Source organism: Capricornis sumatraensis, chromosome 17 (assembly GCF_032405125.1).
Source record: "Capricornis sumatraensis isolate serow.1 chromosome 17, serow.2, whole genome shotgun sequence".
Lineage (NCBI taxonomy): Eukaryota > Metazoa > Chordata > Mammalia > Artiodactyla > Bovidae > Capricornis > Capricornis sumatraensis.
In genome coordinates, this window is record NC_091085.1 from 74,843,132 (window position 1) to 74,868,932 (window position 25,801).

The following is a 25,801-nucleotide window of genomic DNA, read 5'->3' on the forward strand; positions in this document are numbered from 1 at the left end:
GGAAATAAGTGGTATTTTATGCCCAAGATCACCCAGCTAAATGGGTGGCAGAGTTGAACTCAGGGAGTCTGAGTCTTAAAAAATGCTCTTAATCTCTGTACTATCAGTAGCCGTATTGATACTTAATAGCATGTCCTTCTGTAACAAGATGTTATGGCAAAACAGTTGTTAAGTGTTCTAGCTCTACCATTTATTAGCTGTAATATTGGTCAGTTAGGCTGAAGAAACTGTCTCAAGTATAGTTACTGGTCAGAGTGTATTACTTAGGGCAGCCAGGAACTGAAGCGGTAATTAAGGGGGAAAGGCCTTCCTTTACTGTAAAAAGTAGCTCAGTGAAGTTGGATAAATCACTACCATGGCAGTGAAACACCCGGAAAGAACAATAAGACCTGAAAAGTTCAAGAAACATTCCAAGAACAAAGACACTGCATTGTACTTTTTAATTGCACAGGTAGTTTTAAATAAATGGAGAAAGCACCTTCCAAAAGTTACACCAGCACAGAAAGATTTCATCAAGCATTTACACAGTAGTTTTCTGTAATTTTACAAAAGATTCCTGATCTTTACTTGAACTGTACATGAGGGAAAAGGAGCCCCCTCAGGTAGGTTGTTCTGCTTGCAGAAGCAAACTAAAGGACCTAAAATCAGAGGCAAGCCTGGGATGCTGAGAAGGGAAAAGAGAAATTGATAAAGGACCATTCGTTACCTCCATGTCTGAAACGCATCGCGTGACCCTTGTGTAAGTACCTCAGGGCAAACCACCGTCCTTAAGATAAAGGTACACCCTCAGAAGCTGTAATTCTGGATCATAGTCATGTATCTACGTACCCTGGACCATAAAGGTCAAAAGATAATACTTGGGGTGACCTAGGAGGCTTGAAAAAATACTTTAGAGGAATTCTCTAGGACCACACCCCTCTACTTTGGCTTTTTGGATGAAGCACAGGCCTTTGTGCTGTCCTCCAGGCAGTGTCACAGTCAAGAAAAGAGCATCAGTACTGGATCACTCCTTAGACACTAATCAGCTGGGGAAAGAGTTCACTGGCAAAAGGGTCCTCCCAAGAATGGTCTGCATCAAGCAGGGAGGACATGTCGCTCAAAGGAGAAGGAGAACCCTCATAGCTACAGTCACTGTAAGCATCCAGCAGGCAGGAAGATGGCTTCAGGCAGTTGCTGGTTGAAAGCAGATCTGAGATACCCAGCTCTGGAATGAAGTCATCTTCTACAAGTTCTTCCTTCACTGAGACAGTGAATGCAGGGTGATCGTTCTCTGAGGGGCTGAAAGGTGCTTCCTCAATTTTCACTACCACACTGGCTTCGCTCTCTGTCTCAGAGGGCATCTCTAAGACTAGGGGCTTTGTATATACGTGGTCAAAACGAATCAGTTCATTAATGGCTTCCAGCTTGGCTGATGACGTCCCCAGGGATGGAGAAGCGGAGGCCGGTAAGGAACTGGGTCCTTCTGGGTCCACTTCTGGGAGCTGCTCCAGGCTGGCAGACTCTGGGGAAGGACATCTGAGGAACATGACTGGGTCCAAGTTGAACAGAATGCCCAACAGGATATCAGACTAGAAAAGGAAAAATTAAATGGCATTCAACTGTTAAAGAGTACACTAAGAATTGACCTTAGTGCTAGGTTCCATAATGTAAACTAATCCTTACGCTATAGGATGATCTCTGGGACCCACCAGACCCACTCATGTACCCTTCACTGCATTGTCCTAGACCACTTGGAAACAGGAAGGTAGTCAGTGTTCAGCCCCAACGCAACCAAAACTGCACTGCCCTCATCTGTCTGGTTAGGGGTGTCAGGCATCACACAGACGGAACCGAGTAAACAGCTCTTTAGTAAAATCTGAGTAAGCCCTACCTCAGAGTCTGAAGAGTCAACACCATCAGAGTCCATGGGGAGATGTTCTGGAGGGGTGACAACTGGGCCTGCACCTGCTGCAGAGGTGCACGTAGTCTGAGTGCTGCGGACTCAGCAGACCCGGCCACCGGCCCCACTCCATTCCCCTGGAAGGAAAGGTCAGTCAGTGAACAGCTCCAACAGCTGGGTGTCCCCCAGGGAAATGCTTGCCAGGAGGCTCTGATTCTCAACTTTTAAGAAAGCTAAAAAACCTTTTTTTAAAAAAATTCATTTATTTTGGCTGTGCCAGGTCTGAGTTGAAAGCATGTGGGATCCAGTTCCTTGACCAGGATCAAACCTGGGCCCCTGCATTGGGAGCACAGAGTCTTGGCCACTGGACCACCAGGGAAGTCCCTAGAAAAGTATTTTTTAGAGCTGAAATCTTTCCCTTACACATCTGTTGTTTCCATTTTTTTGAGTCTTCCTTGAGGAAAAGAAAAGGGAGGTAAGGCTAACTTCTTTTTTATTTTCTGTACAATGAAATGTTTTTCTTCCCCAAGCTAAGATTCAGGGAGGACTGTTATTCTTAATTTATTATTATCTTATTTATATTCTCAATAAGAGTAACGTCCCTAGTAATAAAGTTCTGTAGTGAATTGAGGCCCAGAATCTTTTTGGATAGTACTATACTCAGACACTCAGTCGTGTCCAACCTTTTACAACCGCATGGACTGTAGCCAGCAGGCTCTTCTATCCATGAAATTTTCCAGGCAAGAATACTGGAGTGGAAAGCCATTTCCTGCTCCAGGGAATCTTCCCAACCCAGGGGTCGAACCCATGTTATTATTTTTAAAGTTTGTTCTGAACATTACTTTTAGAGCAGAACTGCCAGTCAACCTTAGACCACTTATCTGTTATCACTGGATTTGCCATGATTCATAAATTAAAACCCACATATCACACTTCCATCAGAAAGGTGTGTCTATCACAACGAATCCCTTCTCTTATTCATATTCATCAAAGGGCTATTTTAATTTTAGTAGCATTCAAAGTCAGGTTTGACTGCCACTCTTATCCTGGTTCTCCTCAATGCTGGCATTGCAGACACGTCAGCTACCAGCATTTGTTAGTACTTGCTCTTAGAGAGTCGTGTAACTTATTCCAGTTATTAGGACTTAGTACTATTCACTACACCCTTGAAAAATGAATATCCTTAAAGACAGAGGTCATGTCACTTAAAACCAGTTCTTACATATGGCACCAAATAAAGGACATAACTCACCTTGGTCTCTGCTTCCTCTTCAGTCACTAGGGCATCCATCCCCAACCGCTGTCTTAACTCCTGATTCTCAACTACAAGGCCATGAGTTTTCTCTCGTAAAAGCTGATTTTCTAACAAAAGTTTTTGGTTCTGGAAGACAGTTCAGAAGAGGCTATTAAAACATCTCATTCTTTCACTTTAAGAACACACCTGACAGAGTTTCACTACAGCAGGTTTTCTTTCCTTCTCCTGGATCTTTTGGAAAACTCTATGCTCACACAGTTGTTCATAATACGTATTAGAAGGCAAGGTCATAAATATAAAAAATAAGTTATTTAAGAAGTGCCATTACATGAAGGTCACATATAACAAAATGCCCCCAACAGTTAATAGAGACCTCAGCAAAGAGTGACTAGTGGCTTTAATTTAGATGTGATGGTTTAAAAAAATCCTATCTTGAACTGGCAGGTAATAATAAAAGTGGTAGTGGTGAGCTGTAAAATTAACACGTTTAAAAAAAAAAGAACAACACAAATACTCTTTATGTATTCAAGATGTATAACCGGCAACAATTTAAGTTTAGGTAACAAGTGGGCCCAAGAAAGGGAAGGGAACCGTTGGTGGACTAAATCAGGAAAATTTAAGCAATGATTTCCTATCAGCTTTTACTAATTTCTTAGTACTAACTGATAAAACATTGTTCTAATGCTGCAATTCACCAACAATCGATTTAGATTGATCTAGCACCAAATACCAGAGGGTCAATCACTTCTGTTCTCATCAAGCTTCACCACTTAACTACCTATCTACCCTAACTTAGATTCGCTTAACTTTTACCAATACATCCAATTGTATTCTAAAGGAGATGAGACAACCATTCACCAGGGAAAGCTACACAATGGATGTAAGATAAAGTGTTTGGCCTTGAGTATGTTTACCTCTTCTTCCAAATCTACCACTTGCTGCTCCAGCTCACTCATTCGAGCTTTCTTTCGGTCTCTGGCAGTCTGAGCCGCTACCCTGTTTTTCAGTTTCCTGAGAACACAAAGAGACATACCACACTAAATCATCTCAAACCTTATTTATATTTGAAAACTTGGCCAGCTGGTACTTTCACTTTAATTTACAGTATAGAGTAATGGTAAAATACACTTCAGGCTCCTCCCCTCAATAAAACAAAACCAAAAAAAAAAAAAAAAATCAGCCTTCTGCGGATCTAGCTAGCAGACCTACTCATCCTCCCCCGGTATTGCGTCACCCACCTCAGCCTCATCCCCGCCACAGCACAGGCTGGACACAAATATTATTCATTTTGCATCATAAGATATTTTCTCCTCCCCTTTCTGTTTCCCGTTGCTTCCTGATTACAGTCCCCTCAAAAAGGATCCAACCAGGACTGATTAAACCTAGCGAAGCCTGCAATCGCGCTACTGCAGCAGATAACGTAACAACCACCTAACTCCAAAGAGAGAGAGGCTGATGCGACTTTCCTCCTGGTGCTGAAAGCCTAGGCCCATGTCTGCTCCAGGGGGCACTTCATAAATCACAAAAAGTACACTGATCATAAAAGAATTAACATTTACGAAGGACTAAGTACTAGGCATTTCTCCACCGCCCCAGCGACCTCGGGAAGTAGATAAACCACTTTTAGGGACGCAGAGACTGACTGAGAAGCCTCATAGTGCTTACAGCCCCTTCAACAGCTGGCATTTCAGCTCCGTGAGCCTCCAAAAAGGTAGGTAAACCCATGGCTCCACGTCACAGCCCAAGTTCAGAAAAGCTGAACCCAGGGGTCTGTCTGTGGTCACACAGCTAGAGGGCCTGGAACCCAGGTGCCAGCGTACCCTGCTCTGGTCATCTCTAACGAGACAGAAACGAAAGGAAAAAAAAAAAAAAAGGCCTGCGCTGCCCTGGACTCCACCTCGCGCAGTGGATCGGCCTGTCCAGACTTCCTGCCCTGCCCCGCCCCGCCCTGCGCCGCGCCACGCTGGCACCGGACCGGCCAGACACCGGCGCCCGAACGCTCCAGGCGGTCAGCGCGGCCCCAGGCCCCTGTCCCGCCTGCGATTTCGGCCCCCAAAGCCCCGACCCTCGCCCACCTCCGCAGCGCCTTCTCTTCGGGGCTCAGGTGCGTGAGGCGCTGTCGCTTGCGCGCCTGAGGCGGACCCCCGCTCGCCCCCTCCGGGCTGGCTCCTTGCTGGCCCGGCACCATGACCGGCAGAGCCCGGCCAGCCGGGGCTCCGGCGGCAGCAGCGTGCTGGCCGGACAGCAGCAGTACTTTAGGGGCCCCAGCGGCCGGGCTCTGCGCGGGTGCAACCACCACCATGGCCGGAGCGTGTCTACGCCCGTGCGCGCCGCCGCTGCCCAGTGGGCCGGCCCCGCCGGGCCCAGCCTTTCTACGATCGTGGCCCTTCTCGATTGGCCAGGGCCTAGTGACGCAAGCCTACCTCTGCGCCCATTGGCCCTGCGGATCCGGAGGGGGCGGGGCCAGGGCGTCCAGCGTGGCCACCGCGGTCGTGCGCAGTGCGCGCCCGAGCCTTTTGCGCCGAGGCCACAGACAGAAGTCTCAGAGCAGGTGCGGGGCCCCTGAGAGCAGGGTGGTGGGTGGGGCCCGGGCTCTTGAGGAAAGGTCCAGAACCAGGCAGAGTTTCTTCAATAAATGGATTTCCCCCCCCTATGCTGACGGAGGTTTAATTCGAAACCGTGAGGTTTCCAGAATGAGGATTTTTGACTGAGATTTTTATCCCCACCTGAGAGAATTGTATCTTGTGCGCCACTTCGGGCCCGGAGCTGAGTGGAAAATCCAAAGGGTAGCGCGAATCGGGCCTTGGGTTAGGAAAAAATAGCCTGCAGAGAAATTCCGCGAAATAAGTCCTTAGGAAGTGAGTCGCCCGTTTTAAAACTAGATTTACCTCATAGAGAAGGTTTAATAAACCATAGGTGATGCTCTCTCAGAATGGCGGGAGTGCCTGTAATTTCGTTTCTCTTTGCCTCTCTAAACTTTCAGCTATGAGCGTGTATTTATTTAAGAAAAGAAAAAAAAATGTGTATAAAAGATGAGATTCAGGGCTCCTGCCTGCCTGTTATGGCGCAAAGGGAGTGGGGGTGGGGTACTTGTGAAAGAGGGGCCTCTGAATTGTAGCTGGGGACCAGTTTAGACACAGGAATATTAAAATGGAGAAACCTGAGGAAACACCCTCACAGGCATTTTCACGTTTTTGAAGAAAATTATAAAATGTTAAGTTCCCTGGAATCACGAAGCAACCCTTTCTTTACATTGTTGCTTCCTCTGTGCTTAGCACTGTTTTAGGTTCTTAGGGATGTTGGTCCACTCTTTTGTGACCCCATGGACTGTAATCTGCCAGGCTCCTCTGTCCATGGGATTTCCCAGGCAAGAATAATTGGAGTGGGTCGGCATTTCCTTCAGGAGATCTTCCCAACCTAAGGGTGGAACCTAGATATCCTGCATTGGCAGGTGGATTCCTTACCACTGAGCCACCAGAGAAAGCCCTTAAGGGACCCAGAAGTGAGTGAATCTCTGGTGGTTGGAAGATAGGCAAAGAGGGAAAGAATGCTTCCAGGTAATTCTTCGGTGTTATTAAGTCAGACTAGCTTTTCAGTTATCTTTTGGTGGTGAGAAAACAAGTTGGGAAGAAGGAATGAATGAAAATTCAATCTCTCAGTGTACAGGCCCCTTTAAGGCATGGTTTCGGTTATCCCCAAGGCTGGACTGTGAGTCTCCTAGTATTTTCTTCCTCCAAACCGGAGGAGTAAAATCAGTGACTTTATTTAAACTGAGTCGGCCCACCTCAGAGTGTCCTGAGCACAGGCTGCTTCCTTTGAGTGGAAAGGAGATGGGAGCTCATCAGAGAATAGGACAAAGCAGCCAGCCTCCCTTTTAAACTCATCAGCCTTGAGCTAACTGGGTCCTAAAGTGCATGCAGGGGTAGGACTCACTTCTGGCCCTGGAACATTTGGGGAAAATTCTTTGCAATGCTTTCTGGTGGAGACATACATGTTCCTGTTAAAGGACCTTGAAAAGCCATAAGAGGTTCTGAGAAAAGCCATGTAAATGTCATGAAGACTTTTAAGTTAATATTTGTGAAGACCAAAAGAATGTTTGGCACTGTGTAAGAAATCTCAAGGCAACTAAAAGAAATTTAAATCATTTAGACTTAAAATGCATAAGGATTTTATTAGTCCAGCATGGTGTAAATAAGTAACCATATGGAAAAGGTACAAGAGCTGGGGCAGAGGAGGAAAGGAGGATTGCATTTTAGTCTTGGTCAATGGGGTAGAAATAGAATGAGGTAGAAATAGAATGTTGAAACTAACTCTCCCAGCTTTGTTTTCAAGGCCGTTTTAAAAAAATCTTTTTGATAAACACATTAAATCATACTCAAAACCAGTCACTGGACCCAGTGCTGATTGCAGTCCATGGAATCATGAACACTCTTGTCCAAACCTTTGAACAGTTTTATATCCTTTCTGTAAGATTAATAATTCTTGCATCAGATGCCATTAATATTTTAAAACAAGGCACTTGTTTTAAGAGCTCTAAAATTTACAAAATACAAAGTTCTTAGTCTTTGTGAAATGCAAGAAAGAGTAGAACATTCAGTTCAGTAGCTCAGTCGTGTCTGACTCTTTGTAACCCCATGGACTGCAGCACGCCAGGCTTCCCTGTCCATCACCAACTCCCGGAGCTTGCTCAAACTTATGTCCATCGAGTCGGTGATGCTGTCCAACCATCTCATCTTCCTTCATCCCCTTCTCCTCTTAATTTAGAACGTTAAGTCTAAATAAATGTCCATGTAAAAAAAAAAAAAAAAAAAACTACACCAAAACAACTCAGAAGCAATCTGAAGCTAAAATTCAAGAACTGCTCTATCTACTACGGGAACCACTGACCGCAGGTGGCAATCGATTCTTTTTTTTTTTATCTTTATTTATTTGGCTGCTCCAGGTCTTAAGCCTAATCCTAGAGTCATAGTTGTGGCATGCAAACTCTTAGTTGCATCATGTATGCAAACTCTTAGTTGCATCATGTAGGATCTAGTTTCCTAACCAGGGAACAAACCCAGGCCCCCTGAATTAGGACCACTGAGTCTTAGCCACTGGACCACCAGGGAAGTTCCTGCCTATTTATTCTTTTTCCCACCTCTCTTTTTCACGGTCTCCATTGTAACACTCTACCGTCATGCTTAAGCTTCCCAAGGTGTACTGCCCTGAGGTAGAAAAATCTCTGGGGCTCGGAACAAACAGACCTATCAAGCTACTAGTGATGAGGTTGGAAAAGGAAATGACTTTCATCACTGAGTATCAAATCCCTTTCCAATTCCGTTGGTTCTACTCCTTTGTTATAGACAAAAGTGAGTTGTCAGCAGAGACTTCAATACCATAATTTTTAATGACAAATCATTATCATTGGCTTCTAACTCGAAAGATGTTCAGACAATTGAAGGGCATTGTTATAACTAAATATGCCGTCCTTACCTATCCATTTAGGTATACAAACAAAGTTTGGGGGCACTCTTTTAATGAAAAAAAAAAAGAATAAAGTTAATGCTGAATCCTACCTCACTCTAGCAATAAGTATTATTAATCCACTGATACATGATGGAAAGATACATTTCCAATGTATTTTATTCTGTGTTTAATAATTACCAAAATTTGGAATATGTTGTTTTGATAAGGTTTATAAAATTTGTCATGATTTAAATTGTTACAATAGCTCCATGCAGAATAATTTTTTATGGTTTGAAAAAAGCTTTTAAATACTTATATGTATTTTTTATCCAAGGTAGCCTTATTAGGTAATCAACAATAGACTTTTAAGCATAAAGCTATGTTGCATTGAGATAAATCCTGTAAGGAAAGTAGAATGGGCAGGAATACACAGAGTGATGCTGTGTTCTCAGTGCATCTTATCAGGAGGCACAAGATGACCATTTGTCCCATAACTAGTGATGTTAATTCTTACCAATTGGTTACCATAGTACCCCCTGAAGTTAATTAGTCCTGGTACTTAATAAGAAAGATACTTATAGAAAGATATTTTAAGATTTCTAGCTATCCTGTTCCTCATTAGATTTTCACTCACAGTTCTAGGATCCATAGATGATTCTTCCTTAAATTAATTGTTACCACAGTGATTTCCTTTCTTTTTTTTTTTTTAAAAGCTTTATTCCTGACTGCGCTGGGCCTTCGTTGGCTGTGCGCTGGTCTCAGTGTCTGGGCCTCTCATTGTGGTGGCTCCTCTTGTGTTGGAACACGAGCGTTAGGGCAGATGGGCTCAGTAGTTGTGGTGCCTAAGCTTAGTTGCCCCAGTGGCATGTGGGGTCTTTTTGGGCCAGGGATTAAACCCGTGTCCCCTGCATTCCTAGATGGATTCTTCAACTGACTAACCCTAACCACCAGGGAAGTCCCACAAGACTTTCTTAGACTGCTAGTACAGACTGTTATTTAACTCTTTCATTGTTACCTGGCTTTCCATTTGTGTACACATTGTTATGTTGTTCCAACCGGATTTCAAAAAGCTCATTAGAAACAGAAGCATGACACTTCTTTGTGTTTAGTATAGTGCTGAGTACACATTAGACATTCAATAAATATATTTTTAAATGGTTATTAAACTGTTAGGTTGTCTGCAATATGCTTTAAAAGACAGAACATCTTTTAAATTACTCTGGCAGATTGCTACATAATACCATTTTCTTGAAAGCAGAATTCAAGACAAAGCTGGTCTGTCTTGGACTCATTACTAAAGCCTAGAATGTGCTCCTTTTAAGGCACTAAGGCAATATTCCTAGTTATTTACGCAGCATCTATTCTGTTTTTCTTCCTTATTAAAACTAATAATAACTAGTTTTGTACAGGTTGCCTAACTGAAAACATTTAGCTTCCCAATTCCCTGGAAACTCTGAGTAGATGTGGAATGAAGTTCAGGCCAGTGTATAAGTGGAAGTAGTAGGCAGAGAGGATTCCGGGAAAGCTTGTTAAATGAAGACTCTGCTGGGAGGCTTTACTCCTTTTGACTGTTGCCCCTTTCCCCCAGGCAATGCTGCTTGTCTGCGATGCTGATAGCAGTGGAAAGATTGAGACAGTTCATCAGCCACCCTGCAAACATGAGGGAGGAAGCCACAAACTAAGGATGTCAGAGAGTAAAGACAGAAGGAGTCTGGGTTCCTGATGCCGTCAGAGTGGTCATCTAGCCCTGACCTAGTTCTAGACTGCCCGCTTACAGATCCCAAGTTACATGTGACAAGTAGAATTATCATGGTGGCTGGGTTTTTATTATCTGCCATACAACACAATCCTCGCTTTTACCGGCACTTACTTACACGCTGCCCTAAGTCAGATTTTCCAAACACTGTCTTTGTTGTGCTTGTGAATGGGCTGCTAGTACTGCTGAGGAAGAAGCATGCTGAAGTAGAGTGACAGGAAGTAGGTGGATCCCTGAGACAAAGTTTTTATCCGTTCCCTTCCAATACCAGGAAAAGAGATGAGTCACTTAGCATTATAGCATCACTATTTTGTGGCCAGAAAAAAAAAAAAAGAAAGAAAGAAACCCTGTAAGTTCTAAGGGGCAAAATAATCATCTTAAAGCTACACTTTTCCAGCTTATCTGTCTGTCCCATACTTCAGTCCCATCATTCTTCTGGAATGTCCCTTTCCTCTCTCTGTTTAAACCATGTTTTCCCAGCCTCATCATTAATTAATTTGGGGCTGAACAACCCTTTGCTGTGGGTGACGCGCTATCCTGTGCATTGTGAAATCTTACCAGCATTCCAGGTCTCCATTCACTAGAGGCCAGTAGCACCCCACCCCCACTCTTGCCCATTAGGACAACCAAAATTGTCTCTGGATGTGATCAGTGCCCCTGGGAGCTGAGACCTCCCCCCTGCCCACCGTTAAGATCCACTGCTCTAAACTTGTGTCAAAAATCACCCCACTGTGCACCTGCATAGACTTCCAGCAACACTGCCTACGATCATCGGCAGTACTGCCTACCTACCTAGATCTCCATGTTAAACTGTAAGCTCCCTGAAGGTGGGGACTACATCTGACTCATCTTTGTAATCTCCCTGTTCATTGACAAAACAGATATTAAAATGGTCCAGGACAATAATGGTAAGAGATTTCAGGAATCCTGGCTCCTTGATACCATGATTTTGACACTCACTGTTAAAGATGCCTGTGTCCTATGCCTTTGCTTCATATCTTACTTTATAGGCACTCATGCTGTAGTCAAGAGACAGATTCTAGCAGAAAAGTGCTACATGGCTTATTGTTATAAACACCAATTGGATGGTAAAGGAGAGCAAAAAATTGTAAGACAACTTTTTATGGTCTCACAAAGAGAAATGAAAAATTCTTAAATGATAAGGGAAAGAGTGAAAAGCCAAAGTCTATATATACTATTTCTGTTTCCTTAATGGAATCAAACTTGTATTTTAGTCAGAAAGTGCTATGTACACCCCTCTTCCAGTTCCCCTTCCCCCTAATATTGTCCTTTTACATGACTGTGGTCCATTTGTCACAGCTAAGAAACTGACCTGAAAGCGCAGTGATTCATTACTCATGAGAAATGGATGAAGTCGTTTGGTTTGCTAGGACTAATGCTTTTAATTTCATGAGTATGTGTTTAAAGGCAGACATTTTTGAACCATTTGAGTAACAGGACACCAACATGTGGGCAGGAAGTCCTCCTGGTGGTGCTGGCGGATGCTTCCTTCAATCCTGCAGGCTGCCCACCCCTTTCTGGAGAAGAGTTGCAACACTTCCTGAAGTTCATTTGTGTGTATTAGGCCTCTAAGAAATTCAATACTCCTTCGGCTTCTGCAAAACGCTGCCGTTCATTTGCTCAGTAAATTAAACAGAGCCTGAAAGGGCGCAGACAGTAACAAAAGGAAAAGTTTTGTTTGAAAAGGGAAAAGATATTACATGGCTCTCTTTTACAGTTGGCATTGACCCAGAGCAGTAAATGGCTCAACGTTTGTTTTTGTATTTTTTGAAGAAAGTACAGACTCTCCATTGTCAGTACCTTTATTGCCACCAAGGTTCAAAGGCAGTAGGAGGAGCAAGTTTTATCTTACTTGAAAGAAGTTTCAGTGGGGCAGGTGCCCTTCATTAGTCCTAAGAAAATAAATATCAATGTGCTGGTTGTGAAATTTTTTTTTTAATAGACTTTTTTTGGGTATAATTTTAGATCGACAGAAAAGTTACAAGGCCAATAGAATTCGCTTATGCCACCCTCCCACCCCACTCCCCTACACAAACAGTTCTAGTTTCCCGTAATGTTATCAGCCTTTTTAGGTGGCAGAGTGAAAAAGAATCCTCCTCCAAAACAGGAGACACAAGAGATGCGGGTTCAATCCCTGGGTTGGGAAGAGCCCCTGGAGTAGGAAATGGCAACCCACTCCTGTATTCTTGCCTGAAAAATTCTATGGACAAAGGAGTCTGGCAGGCTACAGTCCATGGGGTTACAAACAGCTGGACACTACTGAGCGCACACATACAATGTGTTGAGCCTACACTACCATTGTTACATTTGTCAAAATTCAGAAACCAGTACTGACACGGTGCTATTAACTAAACTCTGGACCTTATTTGGATTTCAACAGTTTCTCCCTTACTTTCTGTTTTCTGTTCTAGGATCCTGCCTTGGTTTTGATTGCTTAGCTTTCATATGGTATATCTGTTTTTGTAAAATGTTTCATGAGTAATTTCAGTTAGTGATATTTATCTGCAGTGCTGGATTCAACTAAACTCAGCCTTCCCAGACACATACATACCATGAGGCTCTGACTCTAAAATAATAGCAACTGAATCCCTCCCTCTTTGGTGAGATGGCCTTGCCTTTAGGTGATGCTGTGAGTTTTATCTTGACCCAGCTCATAGGAGACAAGATTTCTTGAGAATGGCCCAGGGACTTTCAATATTAAAAAAAAAAAAATCCTCCTGTCTTTTATTTATAGCTGACTTTGTACATCTAATATTCCTGTGGGGAAAGACAGCGAGCTGTACATTTTCTGTTCTCTCATAAACTTTTTTTCATGAAAACATCCAGGATTTATGCAGCTCCAAGAATCAGCTGGGTAGAATATAGACCAAACTCTGGTTTGGTGAATAAAGGAAATAACGAAAAGAGAAAAGCTTTGGAAGCGGAGGACGAGAATTACGATTGCCTTCGAGAATATTAGAACAGAGACCATACATCTTCCATTTCCAGACCCTGTAACGACAGTCCTTGCAACCTGAGGGCTGGAGGGCTGGGCTAGCAACATAGACAAATGGATATCGGGCAGGTTTTCAGCTCTAACACATACTAGTTAGGTAACGTTGGACAAGTTACTTGACCTCTCTGAGCTTCAATTTCCCTGTTAGGGAAATGAGAATTAAGCGACAAACAAGATAATATGTTACACACAGCTCGTGACGCAGAGAAAGCATCACAATTTAGGTTAGGTATTACTCTCACCAAGGGTCATCCACGTTCATACCACGTGTCATTCCACACTCTTTCTAGCTTCACACAATTCTCATCCTTCCTTCTATCTTTTCATATCTGGTAGCCAGGAGTTTTGACAGGTCCCAGAAGGCCAAGTAGAGCAATGGTGGGTCCAAGTCTTTAAAATATGTCTGAATATAAAATTTGATCACTGATTACATACAGAAAAGTGCCCATGAAGGTGGACCATAGTGATGGATGACATGTAGGAGAGGCATTATTGGGATGGACACCGGGTGACTTTTCCCCAGCTTTGCCCTCCCCCAACAAGAGGACAAAAGGCCCACGTTTCCCTGGGGTGGGCTGGACCTGGCCACAGGCTGCCGACAACCGGTTCTGTCTGTGTGACCTATGTCAACATTCCCAGCAGAGAACTGCCAACATTGCCTCGGTACACAGACCTGTGACCTCCAGTGAGATTCCGGGGTGGAGCCTGGATCATGCCATACCTGGGCCTGGGGGGCTCGTGGGAGTTGCTCTGCACAGAACAGCTGAGCAAGGCTGCAGGATCTGGGGAGGAAGAGGTTGGGATCTCCAGTTTTTTAAAAAGGGACCCAGTTGGCACCTTCCTGGCGGTCCAGTGGTTAGCTCCGAGCTTTTACTGCGGAGGGCCTGGGTTCAATCCCTGGTCGGAGAACTAGGATCTCACAGGTCACAAGGCACAGCCAGAAAAAAAAGTGGGGGACCCTGTTGTTTTGTACTAAAAAGAATCATTTTGTGTTTGAAAATGAGTTGTGTTTTCCAACCTAGAGTTCCAGAATTATACAGTTTATTACAATCCTTAGGACCCACAACATGTTTCCTAAAAGCCCTTGTCATGGTCTATGCCTGCATGGGAGCCAGAGGTGGGGGACCCACCGCTAAACTTGAACAGCACAGGGTGGGGGTCAGTGCTTGGCTCTGCTGGGGGACCAGGAATACACCATGGATCTCTTCAAGAGCTTTTTTTTCATTGTTGTTGTCTGTTTCTGTTTTAAATTATTTGTTTATTTTTGGCTGTCCTGAGTCTTCATTGCTGTGCGGGCTTTCCTCTAGTTTCGGAATGATCTCAGGGGCTATATTCTCTAGTGGTGGTGTACGGGCTTCCCATTGTGGCACGTGGACTCGGCAGTTGCAGCTCCGGGCTCTGGAGCACAGGCTCAGCAGCTGTGACACCCGGGCTTATGAGCTCCGCAGCACGTGGGATCTTTTCAGATCAGGGATCCCAACTTGCATCTCCTGCATTGGCAGGTGAACTCTTTACCACTGGGCCCCCTGGGAAGCCCTGTTGTTGTCTGTTTTTACTAGAAAAGATAGGCAGGCATGTGCATGAAAGCAACCTAACAGTGCCTGAGTGCCTGGAACACAGGAAGGAGCTTGTTGCGTTCAGGTCCAGGCTCCGAAGCAAAGGCAGTCAGGAAGGAGCTTGTTGCATTCAGGTCCAGGCTCTGAAGCAAAGGCAGTCCAGCCTGAGCCCCTTCACTTCACCGGGGCGGCCCTGTCTTGGAATCTGAAGGAAAGTGACATCAGCAGAGATAACCCGCTGTTTGAGCTCTTCACGCCCACAAACAGCCTCCTCGGCACTAGATAACAGAACGCTGGTGACTCGAGTGCCCACCCGCCAGCCTCAGACTCCCACCCAGGGCAGCGCTGACCAGGAACAGGCACTGCCACAGAAGGAATGAATGCAGGTTCTCGGACATCCCAAAGCCACATGCCAGGGATCCTTTAGATTCACCTTCCAGGTGACCAGGTGACTTTACAAGTCAAAGGGCCTCTGAATCTGACTTTATTTTCCAGAACAGAGAAAGGGATAGAGAAGATAGCCACCCTGGGCACAGCTTTGGATGAAAATAAAATTTCTCAATTGATGTGTTTCATCAGTGTCTTGAAAAATCAACTTTGTTCAGGCTTGCAGGAAGTGTGTTGTCTACATGTAACTTTAAACATTTGGGGGGCAGAAATTGAAAACAGTTTTCTAAAGGGACACTCCTAATCTTGATCAGCAAATGTACCCCTACTCCTCCAGGGACCAGGACAAGAAGGAGGAGAACAGTTTGTACTGACTTAAGGTTCTCCTGAAAATTTCCATCCTTCACCTGTGCTCAACTATTTGCATTCAATAGTTTTTTTTTTTTTAATTTCTGTTCCACGTGCAATGAACTGATATTTCCAACACTATGATTAGAACCACAGCCAGAAAACCATTGACTTGGAGTCAGTCATTCATCCTGAGTGCTGTGCTGCCTTTATCTTCTCAGTGGGAGCAGAATCTAGAAGTGGAGAGAGATAATAAGTGACTAACGTTGTATAACTGTGAGCAACCCTTAGGAGCGGGACTGAGAAGCAAAGGCCTAACTCTGCAGGGCCATCACTGAAGGCTTCCAAGAGCAGGTAATATTCATGAGGCCTTGAAGGATGAGCAGGAGCTTGTGTAGGATTTAGCTTTACTTTTCCCCTTGCTCCTTCTCCCTGCTAGAGAAGCTAGATGCCACCTGGCCCCTGAGCTAGAATCTCAAGAAAGAAGTAATCGTTCATTCGGGGCTAAAAAAGACCTGAAACTACCACAACATATATTCAACCTTTGACACCTGCTACCGTTCCTGAGGCTGAGTGGATAAGAAGACCCTTCTGGATTTCGGTATACTTTATTCCAACTCTCCTGAGACATCCTTTGTCCCTTTCTTACCCTCATCCTTAGCCTCCTTCAAGATTTCCTTGATATTTTCGTTTTAACCAACAACTTTTCTTTAGAAATGGAGACAGGAAAGAAAGAGAGAGAGACAAGATACTTTCCCATCCTCCCCACCCTTCCCTTGTTTGGCTTTCAATTCTGCTCACTCACTCCCTCCCCAGTTCCTTAGCGTGCTTCTCTCCTTAAAGGAGACAGGAGGGACTTTGGGGTATCTGAGTTCAGGGGGTGCTGTCCCTCTCCTGAGTCCCTTGGAGGAGTTTTCCCTTGGGGTCAGGAGCCAGGTGGGAGCCTGGTGTTCTGGGATCTGCATCTGTTCACTTTGCACAATGAGGTCGTTGACCTTTTCCATTTCATCTTGGTTTCCCTCTATACCCTCCTTGGCTTGGCAACCACAAATCACCTGCTTCCTCCTTGGCATTTCTTATGTGCATCCCATTGAAATTAAAAACTCAAGAGGAAGAAGCCCCACAGACCTTGAAATGTTCAGCCTGCCTCCTGGCCTTGGCCTCTGGCTCGACTGGTCCCACCTGCTCTCCTGGGAGAGTGGGCAGCTGATGAAATCCAGAGGCCCCGAGACCTCGCTTCCAGTAAGTGCTCTTGTTTGCATATCCTGGTTGGAAAACAGGAACCGCTGGCTGGAAATCGATCAGGGAGGTAAAGTTACTGAATGAGTGGCTGAGTGAGCCGTAGGCAGCGGCCTTCCCCAGAAAGGCAGAATCTGCCGTCTCTTTTAACTGGTTAAAATCTTCCCTGTTTGTTTGCTCTCTACTTCTGAAAGTTTTCTTGGAACCCTCTTCCCAGAATAAGCCAGGTAGTAGAAAATCAGGGTCACAAAGAACAAGAAACCTCGTTTGGGCCCTCCTAAGTCGCAAAGCTCCCTTTATTTTCAAAGAAACCAGCATGAGGATGTGTGAAATAAGTCACTACTAGAACATGAGCGAACAGTCACAGGATGTGAGCCAGGCATGGTGCATAACTCCCTAGCCTCTGGTCTCTTATCTCTGCAAGGTAGGAATCAGCTCTGTTTCTCAGAGGAGGACGATCAGGCTCTGAGAGGGTAAGCCGAAGGTCACGAGGTTGACCTGGGATTCAAACCTGCATCCCTGTGACTTCAGAGGTTGTCCAGCTTTCTGGAGGTTGCACAGGCATAGAGAGGACCCAGGCCAGGCCCACTGCTTTTAGGACAAGATGCCTCTGAGCCGACCCCCGCCTTCAGTAATTTGCATGGCATGACACAGAAACTGAAAACTCAAATCAAGGTGTCCGAAACCAGCAAAAGAAGGTTTCTTTCAGTCGCTGTTCCCGTCCACTGGTGGGGGTACAGATTGGGTGACATTTACTGTGCAAACAGCAGCCTGGGAGCCAGGCAGAGCCCACACCTAGCTGAGTAAATAGCACCTGGAGGCCTTGAGGCAGGGCACCCAAGGTCCCTGGTGAGGCCTCCCTTTGAGAGGCAAACAGGAGAAGGTGCCTGTGGGCTGGGAGCCGGGAGCCCGGAGCACTGGTCCTAGTGCTGCCTCGTGTACGTCTCTGCTCCTCACCTGGAAGTGGAGGAGATCAACACGGTGACATGGGGGTCTGGCTGCAGGGGTCAGTTTGCTGGGGGCAGACCTGCAGAGGGTCGAATCGAGCTGCCTGGGTTCAAGTGTGAACTTCACCACTCACACACTCTGTGACCCCAGACAAGTCTTTAACTTTTCAGAGCCTCTGTTTTCCCATTACTCATCCGAGAATAATTATAGGACCCATCTCACAAGGGTCTTCAAGGAATCACAGTCAGAAGGCACAGTAGGATTCTAGAATATTCCACCATGGCCATGAGAGTCCTTTCCTTTGACTTTTTGTTGCTGTTGTTAGGGACATTGAGATTCAATTGAAGGAAAAGTTAACAAACTTACAAGAGAGTTAACCTCTTAGAGTTCAAGCTTAATTCAGTGCTGGTATCTAGTTGGGAATTATTAGTGATTCCTTAATTCTGCAAACATTCAGTAAATGCTTGGAACCTGAAAAGGCGCTTTACTAGTTCTCTGGATGATACATGGATATTAACACGTGGACCTTTTCTGTCCAAGAGGAGACACACACAAATGTCTATGACACAGAAGTAACAGCAGTCTAGTGGTTAAGAATCAGCCTGCCAGTGCAGGGGATGCAGGTTAGATCCCTGGTCCGGGAAGAGCCCATGTGCCGCTGGACACGACTGAGCAACTAACACTGTGCCAAGCACCATCTTAGGCTTTAGGTGCTAAGCACATGATGGTGAACAAGAATCTGGTTAGAAAACATGAAAATTATCCAGAAATCCCCTGCAAAGAAAGACTGAGCAAGAAGATCAATGGCAGAGCACGCCCAGAAGTCAGAAACCATCCCCATGATGACCATTTTAGATGAATTCTGAGTAGATACTGCTTAGCAGGTGGTCACAATTCTCCCAAACCGGCTGCTATTCTCGTATTTAAAACACCTGCTGCTGTTTCCAGGATGCTAACATTTACTTTGGTTTTTATGTCAATGCCTTTTGTACAGAGAGCCAGCTGTGGAGCTTTTCGTGTTTCAACATTGCCCCTGGACTGTGCTTTGTTGATAAGAAAATAAATCACCACTTGCCAAGATAGCGCTGGAGCAGACTTTGAGACTGGTTGGAGCAGAAGCCTTCCCTCAAGAGGAAGAATAGTCTTTCTCTTCCCGGTTAGGAATGTTGTCCCTCTTCAAGGCTTGACCATCTGGAATGCCGCCCTTCTTCATGAGTAGATTGTCTGGCTTGATCTTCTGTCCTTCTGCTTTCTCTTCCTTGACGCTCTTTTTAGTAATCCCTCTCTACTTGTGGGATTTTTACAAGATGGATGAGGATTGATGAGCCATAAAAAGTAAAGGTCAGACAGACAGCAGGTGATCAGTTGCCAGGTGCTGGGGTGGCAAAGGCCTGGAGAGTGCGAGCTTGTTGGGGGCGGGGTCTCCTTGGGGGGGCGGCGGTTCCTGACCTTTTTGGCACCAGGGACCAGTTTCGTGGAAGACCATTTTTCCACAGTCTGGGCAGGGGATGGTTTCAGGATTTTAAGTGCATGACATTTATTGTGCACTTTATTTCTATCAGTATTACATCAGCTCCACCTCAGATTATCAGGCATTAGATCCCAGAGGGTGCAGCCCCCTGCTTTGGGGGCGGGGTAATGAAATGGTTTAGAACTTGAGAGAGGCGGTGGTTCCACACCACGGTGAACGTCCTACATGCCATCGAATCTCACACTTTAAAATGATGCTTTTTATGTTATGTGAACTTCACCCCACTCAAAAATGAGACAAAAGGTTAAAAAGCCAGATAAAAAGGAACATGATCTGTATGAATCAATTCATCTGATGCTCAGGTACCGGCTCATCTGTGGTGACAGGAATCAGAACAGGGGTCATGTGCGGGGAGGAAAAGTTTGGAAAGACACACAAGGGAACTTTCTGGAATGATGGAAATTGTCTACATCTTGTTTTGGGGCAGTTGTTACAGAAAATATACAACTATCCAAAAGTAATGAATTGTACACTAAGATCTGTGCACTTAATGATGTTAATATATCTCATTTAAAATTTCAAAAAAAGTTAATTAAAAAAAGGAAAGGTGGAGAATTCCCAGGTTGTCTAGTGGTTAGGACTCCGAACTTTCACTGGTGAGGGTCCAAGAGTTCAATCTCTGGTCGAGGAACTAAGATTGTGAAAGCTTAGTGATGGGGCAAAAAAAAAAAAAGAGGACACAGCAGTATTTTTTTTTAAATATCTATCTATTTATTTATCTGGCTGCATCAGGTCTTAGTTGCAGCATATGAGATCTAGTTCCCTGATCAGGGATCGAACCCCAGGCCCCTTGCATTGGGAGTGCAGTGTCTTAGCCACTGGAACACCACGGAAGTAACCCTGCCCCGACTCCAGCATTATTTGCTTTGACCGATTTGACACTCTTTCCTGGAGTCAGGTCATCCGTTTTTAAAGGTGTTGCCTGGAAGAGCTGCTTGCTGGCGCTCCACTGCTTGTTTTATGAATACAGTTTTTAGAGGGGAGGAGGCTGCATTCTTACTCAGTTTTGGGCATGTGGCTTGTACGCATACACAGTTTCACTTTGGAGAACTTTATGTGCTTCGAGCTAATGGAGCCTGGTCCTGAGCACCACAGTAGCCCTCTCTGGAGAGGGGCTTTGACAAGGTGGTCACCAGCCTTGCTTTGCAGTCAGGTGCTCTGGGTTGGACCCTGCCTCAGCGGAATTGACTCTTGCCTCATCTATCTGCCCGGGCCAGTTGGTAGCTGTGTGACACTGGGCAAGTTGCTTAACCTCTTGAGGCATGATTTCCTCCTAGGGTGAAAGCAGGGATGATAACCGCCCCACCCCACCCCCAGCAGCACTGTCGAAAGTACTGAGCTGGCTGATCCCAGAGCCCCAGACACAGAAGGGCGTCGGCAACCACAGCTGTGTGAGTCGTATCATCAGATACAGTGTAGGACATGCAGTTACATTTGAATTTCGAATAAAGAGCAAATGATTTTTAGTATATCATTATTATGCATCAAATGTATTTGCCCCTCCATCCCCCAAATTCACACACTGAAGCCCTAACCTGTATTTGGAAGAAGTAATTAAGGTTAAATGAGGTCAGATGAGAATTCCAGAAAAACATCTGCTTCATTGTCTATGCTAAAGTATTTGACTGTGTAGATCACAACAAATTGTGGAAAATTCTTAAAGAGATGGGACTACCAGACTACCTTACTTGCCTGCCTCCTGAGAAATCTGTATGCAGGTCAAGAAGCAACAGTTACAACCGGACATGGAACAACGGACTGTTTCCAAATTGGGAAAGGAGTACGTCAAGGCTGTGTATTGTCACCCTGCTTATTTAACTTATGTGCAGAGCACATCATGGGAAAAACCAGGCTTGATAAAGCACAAGCTGGAATCAAGATTGCTGAGAGAAATAGCAATAACCTCAGATATGCAGATGACACTACCCTTATGGCAGAAAGCGAAGAGGAACTAAACAGCCTCTTAATGAAAGTGAAAGAGGGGAGTGAAAAAACTGGCTTAAAGCTCAACATTCATAAAATGAAGATCATGGCATCCAATTCCATCACTTCTTGGCAAATAGATGGGGAAACAATGGAAACAGTGACAGACTTTATTTTCTTGGGCTCCAAAATCACTGCAGATGGTGACTGCAGCCATAAAATTAAAAGGAGGAAGAGAAGAAGAAAGGCTATGATCAACTTACACAGCATATTAAAAAGCAGAGACATTATTTTGCCAACAAATGTCCATCTAGTCAAGGCTATGGTTTTCCCAGTAGTCATGTATAGATGTGAGAGTTGGACCATAAAGAAAGCTTAACACAAAAGAACTGATGTTTTTGAATTGTTGGAGAAGACTCTTGAGAGTCCCTTGGACTGCAAGGAGATCAAACCAGTCCATCCTAAAGGAAATCAGTCCTGAATATTCTTTGGAAGGATTGATGCTGAAGTTCCAGTACATTGGCTGCCTGATTTGAAGAACTGACTCACTGGAAAAGACCCCAGTTCTGGGAAAGATTGAAGGCAGGAGGAGAAGGGGACCATAGAGGATGAGATGGTTGGATGGCATCACTGACTCAAGGGACATGAATTTGAGCAAGCTCCTGGAGTTGGTGATGGACAGGGAAGCCTGGTGTACTGCAGTCCATGGGGTCACAAAGAGTCGGACACGACTGAGCGACTGACCTGACTGACCGAGGTCAGGTGAGTGGAGCCCTGATCCAATACAGTTAGTGTCCTTATAAGAAGAGACACCAGCAAGCTCCTCTCTCTTCTCTCCTTGCCCTGTAAAGACACAGTGAGAAGGCAGCCATTGGCAAGCCAGGAAGATAACTCTCACGAAAAAATGAATCAGCCAGGGACTTACTTCCCTGGGGATCCAGTGGTTGGGAGTCCGCCTTGCAATGCAGGGGACACAGGTTTAATCGCTAGTTGGGAAACTAGGATCCCTCATGCCGTGGAGCATGCCCCCCCCCGCCCCCCCCAGCCAATTGTTTTTTTAATTAGAAGGAAAAAAGAGCTCAGAACACCAAGACAGGAGATTGGGTCCTAGGCAGGGACAGTCTCCTCCACCTCCAGCTGTGTCTAACTCCTGGGACCAGCCTCTTTTCTTGCTGCCCTTCGCCCTCTGTGGTTATAGATTCCAGGTGTTGTACAGTCCTCCTCTCCACAACCCTAGAACGTTCTTAGCCGTCACTGCCCTGGTCTGTGGGGCTCTTTGCAGCGCGGCTTCCCAGACTCACTGGTCCGGCTGGCTTGCGCTCAGATGCTCCTCTTGGCTTCCCAGCTGAACCTTACTCAACTCCTGCTTCCCTAAACATGACACCTGGGGACTTTCCCTGTTTCTCCCCATGTGGAGCTCAGACTCCAATTCCTCCACACATCCCAAAGCTTCAGATTACCTGCGCCCGGCCCCGCCCCACAGGACTCTCCCAGGAGGAACCTAGGATCTGCCTGCATGACCAAGAGGGAAGGCCACCTTGGGATAATCCCCAACAGCTGTCTGTAGTCTCAGATTCCTCACCGGTAGCTAGGAAGGGACTATGCGTGTGGTGAAGATTCAGGGCCTACAGTGATTAGAACCGTGACCACACAGAGTGGGCCTATGAAAATAACTGATTTTTATTCTTAATTGGAGGATAATTGCTTTACAGTGTTGTTTTGGTTTCTACTGTACAACAACATGAATCAGCTGTAAGTACACATATATCTCCTTCTCTCTTGAGCCTCCCTCCCACCAGAAATTATTAGCCAAAGAAACCCTGAAGAAAATGCCAAAAGACAGCAGCAGACTGACTTGGCGAGGGTGGGCAGCAGGAGGCAGTTCAGACATCTGGAAGCAAGGCCAGGCTGAGTGAGGGGCTCACATTTTAACAGTTCTTATGAAAAAAGGGGAAAACGTAGAGAACGACAGCCGTGTCCATAACTGGATGGTCTTCCATACCCATCCCTGTGGCTCTGATGCCTTTTGGCCACACCCCGAGACTCATCATCTTTAAGTGCAAAGCAAAAGTCTGCCCAGTTCCCTCTCCTTCCGTTGCAGAACATCCCCAGGCCTAGGCAGGTTCTTGTCGATCCCTTAGTTGGGCCTTGACCTGCAACTCTATACAAGACTTCTTCCTTTGGGGACGTCCCTGGTGGTTCAGTGGTTAAGACTCTGTGCTCCCAAAGCCCGGGGCACGGGTTCAGTTCCTGATTGGGGAACTATTAATAGATCCCATATGCTGCACTAAAACCTTGCACAGCCAAGTAAATAAACTTTAAAAAAAAAAAGATTTCTTGCCTTACTATCTCTCTCTCGGGCCATCTCCTTACATCTTCCTACCTTCCTGATACTCCAGCTGTTTTAACAACTGAGTCACTATTTCCCTTGGGAAATTCTTACTGACTCTGCACTTTCTTGACTTGATGATTCTTTTATCAACTTTTCATTTCACTATTTTTAAAAAAGCTTCTAAGTGTGGTGTTTGTGTCTGTAACTTTCTTAGATACTGTAGCTTTTTTCAAAGGCCGCTGCCTGGAGGGCTGATAACCTTAACACGACATTACGACGTTTGACCTGGATCTATTTTTCCTGAGAAGCTAGTACTTTACTGATCCCACACTTTCTGAATGCACAATTTAGTAAGTTGTTTTTTTTTTTTAGGTCAGCTGGTCGTAATGGATTTGCTGTGCAGCATGTGGGATCTTAGTTCCCTGACCAGGGATCAAACCCGAGGCCCCTGTGGTGGATGCGAGGAGTCCTAACCACTAGTTCACCAGGGAAGTGTCAAATTTTTTTTTTAAAGTTATCCCATGATAGGTCAATTTTCCCAAGAAAGAATATTTGCTAAGGAAAGGGTAACCATCTATTACCATTCCCCAAAGTAAGAAGGGCATGATCTCAGAGTAGAGGATGGCCTTTTAAATTTAGTACACTGAGCTTTTTGAAAAAAAATGCCCCCACATTCTGCAGTTTTCTCATTTCTCTGCTTTTTCTGTGGTTTGGCCACCAGGAACAAAGAGGCTGAGGTAAAGGGCACGGACACCGTAACGAGCTGCAGGGCCATCTAGTGGCCATTTGTCAGTACTGCATGTGCAAGTGACAACTATTCCAATGGTTGACTCCCACCCAGGGTTTCTGGCATAAAAATCAATCTTGGTCATTTTGTGGAATTTCTGAAATCTCACGTTACAAACGTTCCTACAACCTTGCACATAAAATTATTGCCTCGGTACAAATCTTAAGACTGAGTTTCTAGCATTTCAGTGGCGATTCGGAGCACTGTTACCCAGGTCAGACAGGCTTGGGTGAGAGTTTGCGGTCTGTGACGTTGAGCAAGTTACTGGAACTCTCTGACTCTCAGTGCCCTCTTGCACAGTGGAGATAACAGTGGACAGGACTGTTCTCAAGACCCAGGAAAGTGTGCATGTCACGTCTTTGCCACTGTTTCTGACAAGTAAGCCTTTGCTATTAATTTGTTCAGTGCTTATAGAAAGACAGCATCACCCAGGTGGGCCACAAACCCACCCAACAGGCTCAAGGAAAAGGTTCACTATGAGGAACTCAAGCATTGTCTCAGAAACCCTTCACTTCCTCTCAGTAATGTTTCATAGTCGTGTGGGTTGTTTTTCTGTTGTTCCTATATACGAACACTTTTTCTCTCGTATCTATATGTATTTGGCTGTGCCGGGCCTTCACTGCTGCTCAGGCTTTTCTCGGCGGGCAGGGGCTACTCTAGTTGTGGTGTGTGGGCTCACTGCGGCGGCTTCTCTTGCTGCGGAGCACAGGCTCTGGGGGGCGCAGGCTTCCGTGGTTTTGGCGCACGCGCTCAGCAGTTGCGCCTCCCGGCTCTGGAGCACAGGCTCCATAGTCGTGGCACGTAGGCTGAGTTGCTCTGTGGCATGTGAGATCTTCCCGGATCAGGGTGGATTCTTTACCACTGAGCCACCAAGGAAGCCCTGTGTGTGTGTGTTTAACTTAAATTAAAAATATATATATATATTGGGGTGTAGTTGATTTACAGTGTATTAGTTTCAGGTATACAGTGGAGTGATTCAGTTATACATATACATATGTCCATTCTTTTTGCAGATTCTTTTTCCCATATAGGTTATTACAGAGTATTGAGTAGACATCCCTAGCTATATAGTAGCCTCTTGTTTATCTTATATATACCACTACTACTACTAAGTCGCTTCAGTCGTGCCTGACTCTGTGCGACCCCATAGACAGCAGCCCACCAGGCTCCTCCATCCATAGGATTTTCCAGGCAAGAGTACTGGAGTGGGGTGCCATTGCCTTCTCCATTATCTTATATATAGTAGTGTGTATATGTTAATTCTTTGTCTTTGTAAAGGCACTGTGTAGAACCTGATGTGAAGAACTGACTCATTGGAAAAGACCCCAGTTCTAGGGAAAATTGAAGGCAGGAGGAGAAGGGACAACAGAGGATGAGATGGTTGGATAGCATCACCGAC

The 25,801-nt window shown here is 45.2% G+C and overlaps 1 protein-coding gene across 1 annotated transcript; it reads right to left on the reverse strand.

The window, feature by feature from the left end:
* Positions 1-439: 439 nt before the first annotated feature.
* On the reverse strand, positions 440-5,441 carry XBP1 (X-box binding protein 1). Its single transcript, XM_068989524.1, is given in 6 exon segments — positions 440-1,568; positions 1,871-1,954; positions 1,957-2,016; positions 3,132-3,260; positions 4,049-4,145; positions 5,210-5,441. Coding segments are annotated over 6 exon segments (1,155 nt in total). The 5' UTR covers positions 5,437-5,441; the 3' UTR covers positions 440-1,010.
* Positions 5,442-25,801: the final 20,360 nt, after the last annotated feature.